The sequence below is a fragment of the Pelodiscus sinensis genome, chromosome 3 (genome assembly GCF_049634645.1).
Source record: "Pelodiscus sinensis isolate JC-2024 chromosome 3, ASM4963464v1, whole genome shotgun sequence".
NCBI classification, from domain to species: domain Eukaryota; kingdom Metazoa; phylum Chordata; order Testudines; family Trionychidae; genus Pelodiscus; species Pelodiscus sinensis.
The window spans coordinates 9,642,046-9,663,993 of record NC_134713.1 but is presented as its reverse complement, the minus strand read 5'-3'; the positions used below and the strand labels follow the sequence as shown (position 1 = coordinate 9,663,993).

The 21,948-nt window shown below is 41.1% G+C and overlaps 1 protein-coding gene across 1 annotated transcript in view; it reads left to right on the top strand.

The window, feature by feature from the left end:
- The first annotated feature begins 5,114 nt into the window (after positions 1-5,114).
- TFAP2D (transcription factor AP-2 delta) overlaps positions 5,115-21,948 on the top strand; it is a 56,531-nt gene continuing 39,697 nt past the window's right edge. Inside the window, exons 1-4 of the mRNA XM_006137022.4 lie at positions 5,115-5,313; positions 6,125-6,622; positions 9,688-9,748; positions 21,028-21,193. Of these exons, the coding sequence (XP_006137084.1) occupies positions 5,275-5,313; positions 6,125-6,622; positions 9,688-9,748; positions 21,028-21,193 (764 nt within the window). The 5' untranslated portion in view covers positions 5,115-5,274. The remainder of the gene's footprint in view (positions 5,314-6,124; positions 6,623-9,687; positions 9,749-21,027; positions 21,194-21,948) is intronic.

Sequence of the window (21,948 nt, the reverse complement as noted above, 5' to 3'; positions counted from 1 at the left end):
GGGGCAGTCTGGCCTAGTGCGTGCGGCGGAGAAGAGACATCCATTCCGAGGAGGAAATGAGCTAACGACACAAGTCCAAGGGATGGAGCTAAGGGGAAGGAGGCCAGCTCGACAGTTTGGACACACATGGCCAGGCAGTAAGGAACCGAAAGGGAAGACGGGAACAAAGAGAGGAGGCGTGATAGGGCACTAGGACCGAGAAGGGTCTGCTCGGAGGGGTTTCAAGAGGAATCGGTTCGAGGAGGAAAGCTGGGAAGGGTTGCGAGTCCAACCCAGGGGAGAACTCTGGCTTTGTCCTGGTCAGCTTAAGAGCACTGTGTATGCAAGGAATGTTTGGAAACGTCGATGAATTCATAGTAGGTTGAGGCTAGAGCCGGCCACACTCCGGAGTCCGTCTAAAACAAGGCCTTGGGTGACGCAGGCAGCACCCTTCTTGGCCCGAAAATATTGATCGAGTCCAGGTTCAAACCAGAGATGTTTGCTGATGGCTTTGAACAGTCGCCCTTGCATCACAGTCGAAATCTTGGCGAGGAAGAAACCCCACAATTGTTACGGTTATCAAAGAAATTACTGGAGACACTAGTTATGCCCTTTAATTTCAGACTAATATATTCACAGAGGTTTTAATTGCTAGCAGATGCATTTTCCCCTCTCCTATTATGTGCCTCTCGGCAGCTGGGTCGAAGCAGAATACAGATGCGCACAGACCATGGAGTGTGGTGGCGGGCAAAAGGGTTAGTTGCCGTTCAAAAGGAAAGGGCGGGGAGCGGGAACACATGTTCATCTGCTAGGAGGCCAAATTGTGCCAGAAATATTAACGTGGCCGGCAGCAGCCCCAAACTCTGCAAACGGCTCTTTAACTTGTCTCCTCGAGAGAAGCTAGGGAAAATCGCGGGCCAATGTTTATTCCCTCGCCCTGCCCCTTACACACCCAGAATAATAAGAGGGGGGAAACCACCGATGCCGTTTTAAATTAGGATCTTGAATAATCATCTTTAATAAGAATATCAAACCTGCCAAAGGCACTACGAGAATGGAAGTTGGCCGGACTCCGGCCTGCAGAGTGATGCTCTTTGGATTTACCCTTCTAAGTCCACTTTTCACCCAGGAAGGAGTCAAAGTTATTGGCAAGAATCTTAGGGTGGATAAGACAGAGTCCCAAACAACGGGGTTCCCGAAAGCAAGGGGTTACGAGGCTAGAAAGAAGGGTGGACAAAGAAATGTCCGAGGGCTCTCTTCGAGGAAAATGCCTTTTCTTTTAAGGGGAAGTTCCTCGAAGCTCACACCCTTCAGACTTCTGAGAAGCAATAAAAGCCACGGGGAAAGGCAAGCATACGGGGAAAGGTAAACAGCCTTTGTCAGCCAATGAAGGAGAGAGACCCTTCTTATGCAGGCGTGTGACTACAACGCTCACAAAAGGACTTAACGTGGATCCCCGCTGTTGAGTCTTTCATCGCATTGTTCATGCTCAAACTCCCTTTGTAAAGATTCTTGGTCTTTGGACGTTCTCGGCTTCACTAGGGTAAAACTCTCCCTAGCCTCGGAGAGGTTCGCGCCAGTGAAGGCTGTAAGAGCAGGCTCATGATTTGTCATCAAAAGAAATACTCCTGTGTGTGTTAAAAAAAACCCACCAACCTCAGTTGTGTTAGTCTGTAACTTTAAGACCAACCAGTAGTCCTAACCAAAATATAAAGAATCACGAACTATCGTGAGCACAGCCCACTTTGTCAGATGAACAGGGACTCTGAACACGATCGGGGGAAGGGAGGAAAAATGAACTCCAGGCTGGCCTCCAAATACTTGAGAGTATTTTAGGTCAAACACCAATCTGTTGGACAGTTGTGGGCAGTTATTCATGGTACGATCGCCAGACAACTAGACCAAGCTTCCCGTTACACAGTTCAGTGCGCTACCCGATGAATGGAGATGAGTCCAGACAAGCGGCACGTTTTCAGAAATCCAGTCTGGCTTGCCCAGCTTTCCTCTGGAAATTCACCAGCCCTACGCCAACCATCAGGCTAGGTTCTCCTCGAGGATGAACCCTTTGCATGATCGTCAAAGGGAGAGCACGCTCTATTAAATAATTTACCCAGTTAATTCAATTAAGCCTAACGCCAAAGTCTGCTGGAGCCATTAGCTTATGGCGATGATAGGAAAACAGAAAGATGCCAATTAACTTTCCTGAAAGGAATTCTTTTAGAGTAATTAACAAGAGATCTGCAGCTTGCCTCGGCCTATTAATGGGGCTTGGGGTGACTTCAGAACAAACTGTCTACATGCCGTGTTCCTGAGTAAAAGCATAGGAGACACAACCAAACGTAACAGATGGAATTGACCAGCGCCTGCATATGTCACGTTGATTTCTTAAACTTTTTCTTCAGACAGGAGCATTTGGTGGTTGTTTGGTTAATTGATCAAAACTCCCCCGCAGGAGAAGTTAGGTTCATAGTTCGGTTTAGTTGCCACTGAGCACGTGTGTGGGGTGGGGGAAGGGAGGAGGAGTTATTCTCTTTGTTAAATCTCAGCGAGGAAACTGTGTTAGTTTGTATCTGCAAAAAAAAGGGGGGGGGTGAGTACTTGAAAGAATCAGTCCTTGTTTAGGAAACTTGGGTCATACTTAAATAAATTATACATGTGACCCAAAAGGGTCAGTTACATCTTGTTTTGGGTGCAAAAAGTAACGGCAGCCCATGAGCCGAGCCGAACCCAAAATAAAATAACTCTCCCCCCCCCCCCCCACTCCCGTATGGAAGTTTTCAAAATAAATAAATAGAAGGCTGATGGGTTCTGTGGAGAAATAGTTCATTAAAAGCATTGATCTGAGAAATGGATGTACATACATAGATTAATAGGAGAGACAACTCTGTTTAACCTTATAAAAATAGACTCACATCCACGTTTTTCGTATCGCAGTGTTTCCATGCACACCTTAGTTTATCGCGCTTTTCCCTTTGCTTTGTAACAAGTGCAACTTCTTTAGTATAAATAGTGATGGAGGAGAAACAATAATCAAAACAAACGTAGAGGACAAAAATAACATCCTTAGGCATTAATAATTGTGAGGAAAATATTGATATTGGATGGGTGTCGAGAGAGAGTTTTCTGTCTGGATGATATTAGAGGAGTAGGGGGAGTAGAAGTAGAAGAAGAAGAAGAAAGTTTACATCTATCAGAAGTATCTATTCAAGCTATCATAACTTTTGGTGTATATGACCTATTGCTCATGTATTGACCGTACACACATATATTTCATTTATTGGGAGCAGGTCAATAATTTAAAGGAGAGTTTAGTTTATTTATTTACTCCACGTTGTTTCAGGCTTTGCCTACCAGACTTTTGAGAGGTTCCGCAATATCTAATATGTGGAATCATCCCTGACTATCAAACATGGGGAAAGAAAAGGGATCCTTGATATTTCAATGCATTACGTTAGAATAATCAGTGTCGACATTCCCTCTTATAAGAAACAAAGTAAATAAAACGTCCTTCCTGCCTGTTACCCCCCCTTTTTCATTAAGAAGAGTGAAGGGAGCGGGGGGGGGGGGGGGGGAGAGGAGAGAATTCTGCCAACATGAACCCGCTAATAAAATGTGGGAGTGCTAGAAAGTGTTTGCTGCTGACCCCTGTGCACGCCTGCATAATCGCACTTTTCCATCTCAGACAATGCATTTCAATTCCAGTCGTGTGCCTTTGTCCATTTGTATAAAGAAAAGAGGGATGAATGACAGGTCCTGTTAGCCTGCATGAACAGATACCAGTAAACCCTCCCCAAAAGCTAGACCTTTAAAAAAAAAGCCACATGCTTATTTGCCTGCGGCTTATTATTAAGACACCTTCGTAGCTAAAACACTTGAAAGCAAACCAAATTAAAGGGCAATTAAAAGCGAGTTACACCCTCTCTTAACTCCAGCCTTGTAATTTGTGGACACTAGCCATCAGCAGACACACATCGTCAGGAAATGCCATTTGGCCAAATACCTTTCTCAGAACATTTGCAACTTTCCAGTATTGTGCTCGATTTAGAACGTTCGTTTATATTTTGATACTTCCCATTCTAAATATGCCTTGCTTCTTCTTCTTCTTCTTCTTCTTCTTCTTCTTCTTCTTCTTCTTCTTCTTCAACAACAGTGTTTCAGCCCCAACCCAGCATGAAAACTCCTACGACTAATGTCACTACAAGTATATAAATAAATTCATTTGTAAAACCTTCCTATGTGCAATACAGTGCTAACCAGCCTCAATTAATTTTCCACGAATAAAATGTAATAGCACTTCTTGAAAAATAAAAAATAAAACTAATTTAAATGGGAAAAGGTCCACCTTTCTCTCACACGGCCCCATTTTCCCCTTATGTATCACATATATATGTATGTATGTAGCATTGTGTGTAATTTAGTGTGTGTGTGTGTTTGTGTGCGTGTGCAATAATGCTTTATAGTCTCAGACTAGCTACTTATTTGAAAAGGTATTTAAAAACACTAAGATTGTTTGGTAACCTGGATGGGGAAAAAAGATTGGGGTGTGGGGTGGACTTAAATTGGAAATAAATGTAAGAAAAAATCAAGCCCAACAACATTGTTTTAATTTAGAAAAAAAATACAGCTAAGGAAACACCCCGAGATTGTGCAATCTTTTCTTTTGGTCAGTATTTAAAAGCAGTAGAACCAACAGGAAGGAGCACACTTACCTATTTAAAATGACGATTTAGTTAGTATAGATTACTATATCTATTAGATCTATAGCCTCTCGATAAAATGTGTTTAAAATGCCCCCTTCGATCAGATTACCTCCCATATAAGCCTGTGTACGAAAAAAAAATTCTAAAGAGTGGAGGAAAAACTGTATAAAAATGTTGAAAGAGCCTACAGTTCCTTATTAGGCGAAGATACAATATTTATTCCTTGTCTCCTGGGATGAAGCTCCTCTATCTATTGTCCTCCCAGTTCTCAGTGCTGATGCTTAATTTTCAAAACTTCTATATTACCAAGGGACCTACGACATCAGCCAAAGAAATACCCAGCAAGTACAAAATCTGATCCAGGGAGCTGCTTTTGTGCAGAGGGAAAATTTTGTTCCTACAGGTTTTTAAGGTGGTGCATGGAAAAGGAAGCGGTCTAATCTATGCAGACACATTGCAAATTCTCTCCTAGATATAGACTTAAAAAATCGGGCGGGGATTCAAGCAGTTTGGATATTTTAATTTTATTTTAATTTTATTTTCTTTTTTGAGAGGGAATTTTATCCTGCGCCTTTTTTTTTCGGAGAACCAAAAAATGTCAACTACATTTCCAGGACTAGTCCACGAAGCAGAGGTATTTTGTGCGTGCGTGTGTGTGTGTGTGTGTACGCGTGTGTATGGGTGCATGGGTGTGAGCGTGTGTGCCTCTGTGGTTGTTTCCAGTATTTTTTTTAAAATAATCCATATTGGACCGTTACATTTAATTATAATCTGGCTTCAGACACAATTTAAAGAAGTATAGGGCGAAAATTCGTTATGACATCTGTCACCAGCAAGAGCAACTCATTACTACGTTAAAACAGTTGCCACCACGAAACCAGAATAAGACCCCTAATCATATAATGAAGTTGCGGGGAAAATAATCAACTCGCCAGAAAGGGGAAGATGTGGCCAAGACGGAGCATCGCCTTCTTCTGGGAACATTCGAGGGGGGAAATGCGCCGGAGTCGCTAGGATCCAGGGTCCCAAACACAAGAAGGTGGCGGTTCTGTTGCTAGATATGTAAACGCTAGAGAACACAATGGCGAGATTTTCCCCTTCTGGGGGTGAAAGCCCTTCTGTGTGCTGACTTTTTGTTTCCCTCCCTGATAGCAGAGCTGTGATCAGTGTTAGTTTTGTGCTGGTGGTTTTCCCTTTTTTCCCCCTTGTATTTCAGCGCGGTGGATTCCTTTTGCTCTACTGCAATCAGGCAGGTTTGAGGGGGTCCTTTATTTTTTTAACAGATCTGCATGACACCAAGCGCAAACTACCTCCGTACGGCTTGGAGTTGGGCGCTTTTAATAGGGGGGAAGCGATGCAGCAGACAGGGCCTGGAAGAGTCGCGCACGGTGTTTTAAATGACAAACCTCCAGTTTTGGGGTCTCCTTTTCCCTTCTTCCTTTCAGATACGTCATGACGGATCAAACAGCTACCGTTTGATGCAGCTTGGATGTCTGGAGTCTGTGGCCAACTCAACTGTCGCCTATTCCTCCTCTTCGCCTCTAACTTACTCCACCACCGGCACTGAGTTTGCTTCCCCGTATTTCTCCACTAATCACCAGTACACCCCACTTCATCACCAATCCTTCCACTACGAGTTCCAACACAGCCACCCGGCCGTCAACCCTGACGCGTACTCCTTGAATTCTCTCCACCACTCGCAGCAATACTACCAGCAGATCCACCATGGGGAACCCACCGATTTTATTAACCTGCACAACGCCCGGGCTCTCAAATCCTCTTGCTTGGACGAGCAGAGGCGAGAGCTGGGGTGCTTAGATGCTTACCGGCGCCACGACTTGTCTCTTATGAGCCATGGATCCCAATATGGGATGCACCCCGATCAAAGACTCCTGCCAGGACCAAGCCTCGGTCTTGCATCCTCGGGAGCAGACGATTTGCAGGTAAATAGCATGCGATATACTTTCGCTGGGGCTTCCTCCCAGCCACTTCAGGATCGCTCCCACCCCGATCACATCTATCGGGAGGGAGTCATAAGGACCATTTCCAGGGTCCAAAAGCAAGCAGCGCTCTTGCCGGACAAATAACTTCACACCTGGTTTAATACTGTCAGTGGCTCCGCTTTAATACGTGAGGTTTGGTACACTAATCAGGAGATCTTTCTGCGTATCCCCTCCAAACCCAAGGCGCTCGAAATGACTACGAAATCATCCACCGCAAACCCTTTTCTCCCTTTTGTAGTAAATGGGTATGTTTCACTATCAGAGGGACACGTAAAAACATCCAAATAGACCGAGGGAGGAGAAAGAAGAACATCCGAAAAAGTATCTCTGCTAGGAGATATTTTTTTAAAAATCTAATGTGGTCCCGTAGATAGTCTGTAGTTTAGCGACGACAGATGAAATGTTAAAGCAAAAAATATACCATACAATAAAATAAATATATGTCAATAAAAGAATGAAGGTCTTGAGATATATAGGTATGGATGCAGATCTATGTATCTACTTTCTGTCTATTCACTGTATCTCTCTACCTACGCAGATAATAACCTAGTTTATAGTCAACTAAATATCCGGTGCTGTCGATTTAGAATTCATTTCCAGCCGTCTCTCTGTCCCAAGTTAAAATATATTTTTAAAACTGTCATTTATAATTATGCGTATTTTAAAGGTAAAATACAAATAGTTTCCCTTAAACCAAACTAAGGAGCCATGGTCAGTCCAGAAGTGGCCAGGTTAAGACGGATTTCAGGGTATTTACTGTGCTTATTTTCCCTCATCCATAGGTGTTAGTTTGGAGAACTAAGAAGCGCCCCATTAAAAAGCTTTTTTCTCCCCATTTACTTCGGAGCAAGGCATTAGTTAGGGGGAAAAATAGTACCAACCAAAGAATCTTAACTGTTCCATCCGTTTGGAGGAGAAACTCCATAAATCTTGAATGTCTACATTTAAATTCACAAAATAATTGCATATTCGCTGGGCATTTTTTTTTATATTTTCCATAAGGCTCCCCGTATGTCCATCACCCCGCCCCCCCACCAAAATCTGCCATTCACTTCTTAGCCCAACTAAAACCTATTTACTCCTTTTTATAACCGCGTCTGCTGCTGATTTTTTTTGTATCTGTACAATTTTTTTTCTTTTCCGAGCACAAAGCCTTGTATCTTTCAAAAGAGGGGATTAAGAACGTTTGCAAGGCTGTGGACAATGCCTAAGTCCTGTGCAAAAGAGCACCATAGTTTATCCAATTTTCGACTTAGTGCCATTCAACTGGCCATGTATACAGTGTCATCCGACCAAACAACATGGTTCCCTTACGAATAGTAATAATAATAATACAGGATTGATAAAATTCGATTAATCTGGCAGATCCAGATTCATTTTGATTAGAAATTAAAAATAATCAGCTTTCAAAAAACGGGGGAAGGGGTGTTCATTATTTGATCAAAACTCATTTTAAAAACACCCTCGCCCCCCTTGCCTCTTGGCACCCTCCCTTTCACTTATTTTTCACCCCCTTTTTTTTCTGGAGAGAAAAGGATACTCTATTGAGGCATAGAATTTGTATATGTGTAGTAGCTTCAAAACACACTTTCAGGCTTGTTAATTTCACGTGGCGTTTAGTGCGAGGTGTTTTGGTGGCAGGCTGAAATAGAACGGGCAGGAGTCCTACAAACCAAAATTGTGGCCTCCATAGTTTCCCCTTCCCCTCCGTCTTTCTTTTTGAAACGTTCATCAGCATATGCCTCATTTCCAATGCAACAAATGTAAATATACTTCCCCCGCACAGAATGTTAAGTGAAAGTCCAATAGTTTAGAGGGCGGTTTAAGTCAGCCTAACAGATGCAAACAGTCTTGAGGCTGGAGTGGCATCTTTCAGTCCCCTAAAAAGATTTTCCATGGACAACAAAGGAAACTGTCACACCTTTTCCCGTCACCGCTTTAATTTATGCTCAGTCGCCACGTTTTTTTCATATTGATTTCATAATCACTTTAAAGCAGAACACTTAAAATAAGAAAGAGCCTTGAAAAGCAGGGTCTTACAGGCCAGCGCCAATATGGTGAAACTGGGGGAGAGAGCCAGGACTGTAAAGGTTGTTTTGTAAAGTGAGGTTTTTATTATGCACCGGCTCTCCCTCCGCATTTACTTAACTGTTCACGGGCTGTTGAGTAGGTTAACACCCTTAAAGGACTCTTTCATGTCAAATATCTCGTGTGTTTGTAAAAGAAAATGCGTCTTTGCCACATTTCCATTGGGCCAAAAGGTATATTTCCCCCCACTATTAAAAAAATAACCAAAAAAAAAAACCGATTCCATCATTTCCATCGTTCCTACTAAAAATATGTAGAAAAGCGGAATTGAATATAAAATAAAAGAGTAATAGAGCAAGTATAAGCAAGAATCATGCAGACATACAAAACTCTTCATAGATATACCAGCACACTCACACACACACATTTTCTTGGACGCTGTGAGTGAGTGGCCATGTTATATATACACGGTGTGTGTATGTGTTTGCACACACAGTGTACGTTTCTGTATACATAGATAGCTGCACTGTTGCTCAGAATTTTTTGTTAAGATAAATAGATATTTGGGGGGAATTTTGTGTATTCACTATGCACACTTACAAACAGGCTATATGAGTATTTACAGAGAGACAGTATGGACTTTTCAAATCTATCTATCTATCTATCTATCTATCTATCTATCTATCTATCTATCTATCTATCTATCTATCTATCTATCTATCTATCCAACAATTATGTCTAAATAGCAATCAACCTTGAGACTTATTCTATAATAAATACCTTTCCTAGGATAGTGGAAGATTAAGGGATTATCCTGATACTGTATAGACTTTGTCAGGCAATTTGACTCCCATTTTAGAAGTGTGTTGCCTTTGCTGTTGTTGTTGGCCGAGCTCCGTGTTAAAACAAACGCTGCTTTATTTAAAGAGTTTTGATGTCTGTTTGTGTCTGATTTTGCTTATTTTTCGTAATTTAAGGGGTCGGTGGAGGCCCAATGTGGGCTAGTACTGAACAGCCAAGGTGGGGTGATAAGGAGAGGTAAGCAGGTTAACATATTTTCCTATATTTTACTCGTTTTAAAAAAGTAACCCCATGTCTTTCTCTCTCTCCGTTGTGCAGAATATTACAGGTATATTGAAAAAAAAAAGATGATAACTATGTAAAGAGAAGCACATTAAAACTAATGGACTGTCTTAATGTGCATCAGACAGTCAAACATCTCTATTCATAGCAGCTATCCGAAATTAAAGGTGAATCGAGGTTTCTGTTTGTTTGTTTCACCCCCATCGCCCACCAAATAGCTGTCTCGCTTTAATTTAGAAATGTGTGGACTTTCTAGTGCTTGGCTGTTATATTCTGCAGTCTGATCTCTTATGGGGAGCGGGAGAGTTTGGGAAGAATCAGTGTACTAAATAACTCGGTGTTCCAGACAGGTTGAAAAATTTGTGATTGCCAAAATAGTTAATTGCCTGGATAAAGACGTCCTCTATGCCATCTGCTACTGAAAATACCCTGAATCCAAGTTAGCCGGAAGATTCTGTTCTCTTTAAGGAATATCTTGTTTAGGACTATTTGTGAAAAGTATGTGTTTTGAATAAGAGAAGCAAAGGTAGGCTGTTTTGTCTTGAGGCCCATATATTCAACGCCAATACAGCTACAAGCTGTATCCCAAAATAATGCTTATCATAAATATATGCATTCCGAATGAAACGAATATAAGGGATTTGTCAAAGACCCTGTCTCTTGGAAAATATTATTCTTTCCCTTAATTAATCTGCTTCTTGGGGGTTTTTTAAGTCCATTGCTCTTCATCACACTATTAGGTGAAGTGTTACTTAAATCGAATAAACCCGATTTTATCATTCAGATACCGGGACATGCCATATATTTAAATAAAAACAAAATGCATCCAGGATCGAATTGCTACTGAAATTGCATTTAACAAGACAATTTCTAGAATTACACGTGGGGTCCTACACAGGGCGTGAACCGTTCCGATTTCCTTTTCCGCCAGATTTTAAAATCTTATGCACGGAATGAAATTCCCATTTCAGTGGCCAGGAACAAGCGAAATCTTGACCGAGTGGTTGTGGGAGGGAACGATTAGCTCAAAATAAAAGCCGAGGGGGAAGCGGGCTAAAAACTGAATCCGTTTATATTTTAAGATCGATTTGCTTTAAAACATTGTAGCAATAATATAAAGTTTAGCAATGAAACCCAGCACCATAAACACGCCTGGGTCTGTTAGTATTAACGTGGCAGCTGAAAGAACAAACAAATTAACTAAAAAGCAAGTGAGAGGGTAATATTCAAGGCTCTCTGGACTGTAGATGACGGGTAGGGCGGTCATTAACAAGGATGGTGCTGAAAGAACAGCTCCACTAATGGCAGTCGTCCTCCTCTTCCTTCGCTAGCATCTGGGGTTGTTACTGGGGGCTGTTCTATAACATGTCGTATATTTTCCGCCGTTTAAATTATATCCCCCGCTAGGTAAAGTTGCGTTTACTTCTTATTTCGCAAAACTATGAACCAGAGCAGCAAAACTCCAAACCAGTCGGAAACAGGCAGGGAAATTGAGGGGACCATTCCTCTGAAAGGAGTGGAGAAGGATGGTGGGTTGAAACTTTAAGGAGTTGCGGAGAATGTTTGTCCGTGATTAGACACATGGAGGTGGGATGTTGGCAATTCCTACCCATGCGGTCTCTCCATTACAAGGGCATACACGCGCCTGTTTTCCCTTAGTTCTTTCTCCTCTGAATTCAGTTCATATTAATTCTGACTCAGGAAGTGTTTTCGCTTCTGAACCAAAATCGGATCTCTTGGAAGCTGACTCGTTAGCAAAGAGAATAACTATAGTCCCATAGACCGGGGGTTCTGTCCGTATTATTTGTCCGGAAAGAGGATCCGAATATCCGTTCTGCTTACCTCCGGTTTAGTAAATTTCCGCCTCTCGGTTAAGGAGCTAACCAGTTACCTGTGTGGCTGATTATAGTCACGATTTTCTCTTTTTTAAAAGCGATCAAGTTGCTCAAGAGTTTAAAGATCGCTAGTAAAGGAAATCCAGCATGGAAATGTAAAGTTTTCCCTCCACTGAACTAATGCTGAACTGTAGCTACACACAAGTTACCTCTTGGCGATAGGTATCAAAGATTAGTCTATAAGTTTCAAATATATAACAAAATATATGATAAATATGTTGTCCGACTTCGGAAAAAGCGATAGGAATTAGTAATACTAAAAATATCCCATGCTAAGCGCTGTACAGCATCCCATCTTCTCCATCGATATATCTATAGGAAAATATCAATTCTGGAATTCCCTAATATTTTAAATGTCTCATGTCAATTTTTTTTCTCGTTAATACATATATATCATATATCGTTTAAAAACAAGTTTGGCTGATCTTTTTGGAAAAAGAAAGAAAGAAAGAAAGAAAGAAAGAAAGAAAGAAAGAAAGAAAGAAAGAAAGAAAGAAAGAAAGAAAGAAAGAAGTTGATTGATTGATTGATTTTAGGACATAATTCCTCATGTAATTTCCCCTTGAAAAATGTCATTCTATTGTTCTGGAGAGAAGGGGGATCGAAAGGCAATGCGGTTTTCTTTATCAACCTGAACAATAATTATAATAAATACAAATACATTAAAATCCTTCTCCGAACGCAGGTCTGACATTGTAGGTCCTGGCTGTCTGGGACATTGTTTAGTGCCATGATTTTGTGTTTTTCTTTAATGAGCCACGGAAAGCAAAAGACTTTTGCAGGCGAGATAATTACTCGGTAGATAAAATATTTGCCACCAATTCTGATGCAGAGATCCCCATGCTATCACTTTCATTTAATGGTGTGCAGGGTATAGCCCGGAGCTCCACTACTCTAACCATCAGAACCAATAATCTTTACTTTACCTACTGCTCGTGTATCGATAGCTTCTCTAGCCTCGGGCGGCTGCTTTGATATGTTAATATTTCTGAGTACCAAATTCTGCAGAGATCATATTAATGTTGTACATACAGAGCGGGAGCTTTGCCTTAAAGTTGAATATTCACATCGTCTCTTTCAAAAGAAATCACTCGAAGAAATGAAGCTTCTGTTTACAGGGGGCGTCTGTGGGGTTTTTTTTGAATCATTAAAACCAAACCAAACAACAACAAAACCCGGACCCACGTCCTCCCCTCTCACACTTGCCCTAGTGAATGTCTCAGGCTTTCATTATTATCGACTCCTCTTTTGCATTCCTCGCTAGGTTGCCATTTTACAGCAGAAGAGCCTGCTTCGCGTTTGATTTGTGGGGGGCTTGTTTGCTAGTCGCCCCACTTCCCAGCCCCCCCTGCGTCTGAAGCACACACCGCTTGGGTGCGCCCCGCTCCAAACTATTTGGATTAAAAAGCCAACACGGTGACATTTGGCCCCCGCCGTTTTATGGAATCGAGATGGCAAACTCCAAAAAAAGCTCGTGTTTCGCTTTGTGATCATCCATCGTTCCTGCCCCAGGCTAATTTCAAGCAGCTTAAATACTGCTATCGCCTCTGGGCCATGACGAGAGAGGGGCCAGGCTATCGGCAGTAGCTCCTTTTCGATTGCCCTTGGCAACATAAAATACAAACTACTTTGAATCAAAACATTTTTGGGGAATTAATATGATCTGAACTCTGCACGTTTTAAGAGATCTGGAGTTTGTCAAATCGCTTAGAGGTGACTGACGTGCGAACGCGGAGGCATTAATGCCTAGCTAGGAACACTGTCAGATCTTATTTGATTAAAAAAAATCTTAAAAGCTCCAACATCAGTCACCCAAAAAGTCTGCCAATAAAATCGTGGGAAAGACGCTTCCCCCTTCTCTCTTCTGCCTTTTATGTGTTTACTTATGGCGCTGCCTCCGATTTGAAAGGGATTCGAGGTGGCTTGATCATTTTCTCTGATCTTCGATTTTAAGTGGAGACGAAGCTGCAGTCTAATAACGCCTCCCTCATTAAGGGTGAGAGTTTAAGCAAGGGACTCTGGGAATGTTCACACAAAACAAACAGCAAAATAAAGTCCTCTCTCTCCAGTACATTCTGCCTTGTGTGATACATGGGAGGAAAGATAAACTGGATCTTGGTGGAAAGGGTGTTTTCCATGCATCCGATCTACAAACTATACGTTGTTCCTGAAAACGGAGAAGACACAGGGAGAGTAATATCTTGTATTGCTTTTATTTCATTTGAATTGTAAACCCCTGTGTAGCAGAATAGTTGACAGGGAATTTATTGTGCTTGCTTGCTTCTGTGACATGAGAGATCATTTTAGTGTCTGTCTCTCCCCAAGATAGGCTATGCTAGTGCTATATTTCTCCACTGCTTTCTTGAGAAGTGCTGTTCTGTATCCAAAATGAAATATAGACGTTAAGAACCCGAAAGAGCAGAATTCAGTCTTAACTAACAAAGGATAAAGTATCCTTCCACAATTATATTGTGAAATTTGGGGCCAAAATAAAGCTTATTTTCTCGAAATACTTAAGGGCAAAGGATAAGAAATGGATCTATACGGGTACCCTGTACTGAAGGATAATATAGTATATAGAGGAAGATGATTTGATCTTTCAATTAATTAAATTTTTCTCTTTTTATTGTTCCCAGACCCCCCTCCTTTCTCCCTTCAGCTCTTATCTGTTGCAGGAAAACCTTACACTAGTCTTGATAATCCTGTAATAAGTATAATTGTGCCCCGAGTTCTAATGCACTGTAATTAACACTGCTGTCTCTTTTCAAAGGCCAATTTGAATGGCATTAAATCCTAATAACTTGTTTAATTAATGGGTTTCGCGGTTCCAGCAGAGATAATCTTAGACAGACAACAACAAAAACCGGTTGAAGGGATCAACTCTATTACGCTAGAAGGAAGGGCCGGCCATGCGGATAGAGCTCGGCTTTTGGGTTCATTAGGTGGCAGATAAAAAGCCATCCTGGCCGCTTGCTTTTGTCTACACAGGATCTGCAAGCACCTTGTCAGGCTGGTCGGACGTGGAGTTTGTTTGCCAGTAAAATCGCCCCTCGTGTGGAGCAAGTGTCACAAACTAGCCGCTGTTTGTGTACATCAGGCTGTCAGGGAAAGTCTGGGGGAGGAAACCAGCGACCAGTTTCCACCAGAGCTACATGGAAACGTGGTTCCTTGTGGCCTCGGGGCAGGGAAGGAGTTACTCGTAGGCAGGCAGGCCACACACACACACACACACACACACACACACACACACACACACACACACACACACACACACACACCGTAAGCAGTACAACACAAAGATAACTTCTATTGCATAGAATGGGCCAGGGCACCATGCACACAGCGCACAGAACACAACACAACTGAACAATCCCACAAGCAGATATGCGCGCAACGGACAGAACACATGCCTCTATATAACACACAGCAGTACGCAAAACAAGTAACCCACACAACCGCCGGGGAAGAGGCTCGCACCTCATATGCCACGCACTCACAACGGGTACAGCACTCAGACATACAATATGCCAAATACAAAGCCACGCACATGCACACACCAAGAGAAGGAGCCTACAGCGTAGCACAACGCCCAGCAACACACGCAACCCAAAAGAGTGCAAAAGAAAACACAACGGGAAACAAAGGAACACGGTACAACAAAGGGAACACAAAACACATCACACCGCCATGCAAAGTCTCATCAGCACACACACACACACACACACACAGCGCAGCACATAGAACACAAAACACAACAAACGTGCCAAAGTCTCGTCACCAGATACACCCACCCACCGGAGAGCGCACACAGCACCACACAAAACACAACACAGTGTGCAAAAGTCTCATCACAAAATACCCACAAAATACAGCATGCCAAATTAAAAACAAACTAACTAACTAACACTCCCCCCGCCCCCCAAAAAATACCCCAAACCCACCTACATTTCCCCAAATCTCTGGCAGGATGAAGCATTAGAACACCTGCAGAAAGATTATTAACTGGCAACTTCTGCTTTAAAACAGCATAATGTCTTAGGAGTCCTTTTAGACAAGTCCTGCTACTTTATGACCTCTTTGACAATTAGGGAGACAGGTGAAATTAACAAAGCAAACTCTAGCAATGCTTAGGAGTGATGTATGTGAAAGAGAAAGAGAAGGCTTGATTTCTATCTCTGAACATTTTCCTTTGGACCCCATATCATTACAATCAGATCATGTTCTCCTTATAAACCACAAATCCCTTCAATATCACTGCATGATGATTGCATCCTCCTTCCACCCAGTGTCTGCCCTTTGTGCATGTTTGCAGAAATCTTTACAGTAGTGTTCTGGCCAAAAAAACCCAGCAACTAAACTATCAGAAGCACCTTCATCCCTTTGTTTGTTTTGAATCCATTATAATGGCATTCTTAGGTGCACTGCTGCCCTATGCCTCCATCAACATTTTAATTGCTAAAATGAGCCCCCCGCCCTCCACATGACACCTCCATGCCCCTCTGGGTGGCCCTCCCTACATTCTCCCCTCCTCTCCCTTTGCAGGCACCAGTCACCTATCATCTGAATTAACTTCTTAGGTCAAGACTTTCTAACATAGGTGCTCTATGTTAGGCTCTTCAACACCTATTTAGGCCTATCTCTTCCTGCTTTGATTTTCAAAAGCATTGACAACTCAGCAGCTCCTACTGAACAAAATCAGATTACTCATGATTTTGAAGTTACACACAGGGTTACATTATTTGCTGGATCGGGATCTAAAACAGCAAAAGCCTAAAGCAAACCCACCCTCAATATTTACTGATATAGATATAATCACTTCTGCTGTGTTCATGTCCCTTTTTTCTTTAGTGAACATGAATATTCTGGTAAATAAATTTATTACATCAATGTACATGGAAACAGCATGTTAAATGCTCCTAGAGATATTCACAAAATTTGAATTTATAAAATGTAAAGAAACATGATTGCAAAAGTTATATGTATTCAGTCACAAATAACCCAAAACAGCTCGGATTTGACATTTTGAACATTTATATTGAAGTCCTCTGAAATAAACTACAAACAGCAGTCATTCACAGATATGAATTGCTGAATAATTTGATGAATAATTTTGAAAAAATTATAAATTGCCCACAATGACTCATAAACTGAAAAGGAGGTAAATTGTGTCAAATAAATCACTCATCATTAGCCATTTGGTCAACTCTATTATTACTTAAGAAAACAAGGATTTACATTTCTCCATTTTGCAATACACTGTACATTTGCTAGATTTTCAGAAGAGGGTAAAAAAATGTTCTGGAAGTTGTCATGAATTATAACCCAGAAATTTATTTTAAAGGAACACATAGATATGAATAATAGAATAATAAAAGAACAGAACTTACTGTTAATCACTTATATAAGATGACTCTAGTGGTTTATGTTGCTTCTACTAGAAAAGCCCTTTTGTTGTTTCTTTAAATAACCTCTATTTGTCTGTATTTAACTTCCTGTATTGTGGGTGCTATTACTAACAAATATTAAATAATATTGCTATTATGTGCATGCTTTTTGCTATAGGTCAGAAACATATTCAGCCACAATGCAGTGATAGCAGGAGAAATATATGTCTCACATTTCTGACAAAGCAATAGAATAGTTTTCTATTGAAATAATAATTAATGTACAGAATTTTAACTAATGGAGGGAAAGGATTTGAGAACACAGATTTATTAATAAATGGACACACATGTGCCCTGTTCAAAAGAGCAAATAACTGCATGCTTAATTTTAAGTATGCCCATGAGATTTAAAATTAAGCATGTGATTAAATGAAACAGTCTTCATTATTTTCCACCACCTTATATTATTGTGTACATCTTCTGTTAATATTAAAGGGAAACATTTTAACCCCAATTCCCCATCCTGTCTTTACACCTTAATTTACTGACATTTTCATTGTGCTGACAGGACTGACCTGTGTTTCTAGTAAGTTAGTGGAATACATAGTTGTTCCTGCCATTTTTATTTGATGCATTTATCTTTATTAGTGGCTGGTATTTTGCACTGTAATGGGGAGAAAAAGTACCATTACTCTCTCACTGCTGGCACATACTTCCTTTTAATGTTAATTTGTGGGCTATTTAGCACAACTCTTGTTAATTCTATTTCAAGAAGTGATGGTCAGATCAGGATTGAAGGAACAAAGTGAAAGCAGAGTCCAGCACAAAGGAACCAGTTTTGCTCTTGTTGAAGTTAATGGGAAGATTTCCCCACTTTGCCTTTAGTGGGAATAGGATTGGGCCTCAAAATATTACAGCAATAAAATTAAGAAATCTTTTCCTATTAAAGCACTTAGTTCTGCTAGGAAATTCGTAACATCATCCTCATCTCCCAGTGAAATTCATGGTGGATGAAGTATCAGAGAGGTAGCCGTGTTAGTCTGGATCTGCAAATGCAACAAGGAGTCCTGTAGCACCTTATAGACTAACAGATGTATTGGAGCATAAGCTTTCATGGGCAAAGACCCACTTTGCCCACGAAAGCTTATGCTCCAATACATCTGTTAATCTATAAGATGCTACAGGACTCCTTGTCGCTTATGGTGGATGAAGGCACTCTGTACATTGGAGGATTGGGCCCAGAATCTTCCGTACCTCTCCTGTGTCTTCTGTTCCCTACATTACAGCTACCATTTTCCCTATTTCCTCTGTTCAGTTATATGTGTGGAAATGGTCATGAGGATGATAAATAAGATGACAAAGTCATGTGGCAATGAGAAAGAATGTAATTTAGTCACATGTATAGGCATGTTCCACAGTGGAAGCTAGATGCTCCATACATCATCCTACTATTACTTCCCCCTATCCATAATGCTTCATCTTGAGAATGGTCCCATTGTCGTCATCAGGTCCATTTGCATAAATAAGGAAAAGTTTGTGGGGTCAGTTAAATAGTGAATGGGCCGAGTCACCCCCAAAATGATTTATGTCAGTGCCTTGCTAGCAACAGTAATCCCATTGGCACCCTTTCAAGACCTCACCGGGACTACTCATGTGAATAATTGCTCACTGGTGTGTGTCAGTGGCTCACAATCTGCCACTTTACTCATGTAGGGCAGTGATTTTTCATGGGCAAGGTACTACTCAGCATGAGTACCAGTGGCAGCATCTGGTAAAGAACAGCTACTGAGGGGAGAGAAAACTGCTCATGTGACTGAGGATTGCACGGGTCATCTGACATTGATTAAGCTCACGAGAGGCTGAGATTTTTTTTTTTGCCCTGTCCTCTATCATTTCTGCTGTAGCCTACTGCCTGTGGTGGGATACCAGCTAAAAGGACAATCCCTTTGATGCTCTATGCCCACAACGCAGTTTCTGAAGGTGAGCAATGATCCACCCCAGTCGCTGTCATTGCTCTTTTATAGGAAATAATGCACAGTCAGGGCTTTCATTGCTGACCTCGGCTTCCCTTCAACTTCATCTCTTCATTTTAGTATAGTAACTAAAAAAGAACTGGAAGCGAGAAATATGTGCATGCTACAAGATGCATAACTTGTGATCTTTCACTGCCGCTGTACTTGTCCTTTCTGGTCTATTCTGACCTGCTCTCCCTTTGTTTATTGACACCGCTTGGTCCCGTCTGTTGGATTTAAGGGCCAGTCCTAGAGTCTTTATTCTCTCTTGTCCCAAGTGGAAGTATCCATGTGAGTAAGGGCTGAAAAGCAGATTGCGAGAAGATTGCCTGCTCCTTGAGGCCTATTTTTGGAGCAATCTTTGTAAATTCCACCTTCCTCCATGGTGCAGTATCAATGAATAATTAACATAGTGCAATAATTATATGCAACAGATTTTATCGTGTTCTAATTTGCATCTTGTTTTCAGTGTTTATATAAAAAAACCCTACTTTCGCTGTTCAAAATTTTTGTTTTGAAGAAAAAACACACATGTTCCCATACATGTTCCCCCTCTGTATTGTTTTTAATGGGATTGCAGTGAATGATAAATGTGTTTTTAAACATTTTAGTTGTAAGGTATTTACAGCTACAGATTAACGACAAGGTTTTCAACAAGCACAAGTTAAGGACAGAAAGCTAAGGTGGGACCAAAATATTTTCATTTTAAAGGAACAATTATTTATTCAGTGTAAATTGCTTGTGCACATATGGGTTTAATTTAAGAAACAGAGAGAAATGTTGATATTTCATTAATTTCAGTACAGTCCCATTGTTTGTAAAACATACAAGGCATTTTCTTCTTACTTTAACATAAACAGATCTCTATCTATAACTCCTCTATACTTAAATGCATGTGTGTGTGTAAATACATTATATACATACAACAATGCTATACTGAAATTTATCAGAGTGGAGAGATCAGCTAAACATCCAAAGCCATCACCAAATTTGCATTGCATTTTGCAGCTACACATTAGAGACCAGAAATTTTAAAATGCTCATGTGAAAATGGGCATGGACTTTTATACAACCCAGACTTGTTCATGTACAAACTCCACTGCATGCATGCTTGACTTCTCTGTACAAACACCTAGATGCCTGCTCAAATTTGGGTTCACATACGTAGCAGAGCTTGCACATTAGAGAGGGCAGTTCATAGAAATACACCTTGCACTTGGAGATCATTAGTTAATGGAGGAATTCATCCAAACTCTCAGACCAGCCCTGCAGAAAGCTGTCTCCTGCAGAGATTAGCTTTATTCTTAAGGTAGAAAGTTCCATTGTTCCTGACAAGCAGAGTTGTTGATCATATTCTGCAACCACAAGCTTTTGGCAATGTCCTAGTTGACTAAACAGATGTTAAGGACAGGGGATATATTGGTCCAGAACTCATCTGGGGATAAACCAGTATAGCTCCAGTGAGTTATGCTGATACACCAGATGAAGGGCTGGCCTAATGAAAGTAAAGTGGTTGAGGGTTCTAAGACCTCCGGAACCATTCAGATTAAAAAATACACCCTATAATCATTACACATCCATTTCTCCTAAACTAAACAGGACACCAGTGTTCCTGACTGATCTTATATAGTGTTGTGAATGTTAAAATGTAGCCTTTCAGCGGTGTTGGTTATTTACCATTGGAACAGATCTTCAAGGGTGTGGTAAAGGCTCCATCACTTGATGAGTTTCTAACTCTTGACCAAGTGTCTCAAGCAGGTGCTTTAGTTCAGCCTTAAGTTTTTGTCATGCTGGATCCAGGAAAGAAAGAAAGAAAGAAAGAAAGAAAGAAAGAAAGAAAGAAAGAAAGAAAGAAACTTGTGCCTTTATGCAAAGGAGAACATCTCAGTGACAATACTCTGATTCTGCCTTCTAACCTAAGGCATGTGCCTTTTGTTTTGTAGGTGGCACCTGTGTTGTTAACCCCACAGACCTTTTTTGCTCTGTACCTGGACGCTTATCTCTACTCAGCTCCACTTCTAAATACAAAGTGACCATTGCGGAGGTGAAGAGGCGCCTCTCTCCACCTGAATGCCTCAATGCTTCACTCTTGGGAGGTATTTTGAGAAGGTAAGATAAGGTCAGGTGTAGCAGATTCAAGGTAGTACAGGTACTGTAATTCTTTTGCTTCTAGATTTTTCCTCTGGATCACCTAGATAGAGTAGCTCAGAAAACGGATTGAAAGGCAGCAACTTCTAAGGAAAATGTCAATGAAAACAAAGAAAAAATTCTTTTTATCAACATTTTCTGAAGGAAAAATAGACTTTTAATTTTAAAAAATCAAATTTTCCTCAATAAGACCAAATGTTCCATGGAAAGCAGACTCTTTTTGGCATGGAAAAGTTCATTTAGTCAAAAATCTAAATTTACTATTGAAAAAGAATGTTGATGGAAAATTACCCACAAGCCCTAGTCACAGCCCTTATTTAGCCACACAAGGGAATATGAGCGAGTAAGGCCCACTGCTCAGCCTTGCTCAGCCTTTGACTCTAGCCATGATGGAGTAAGGTGAGGCTACTTGCCGGATTTCCTATCATGGGACAAAATGGCAGAAAGAATAAGGCAGTGGGCAAGGTCTTGTTTCCCTTCAAATTTCTTACCAGCCAGAAGAGCCGATTAGGTATTCAACAGGCAGTGAGCTGATCTACTACAACTTACTACAGCTCTCACACAACAAGGGAGAAAACTGGAGTAAATTGTGAGGAGTCTGGATAAGGGGTATGTCAGTACTCCACACTAAACTCCCAATCTCCTTCAATCTAATCTATGCAACTTCAGCTATATAAATAGTATAGCTGAAGTCAACATACTTACTGAACCCTCTT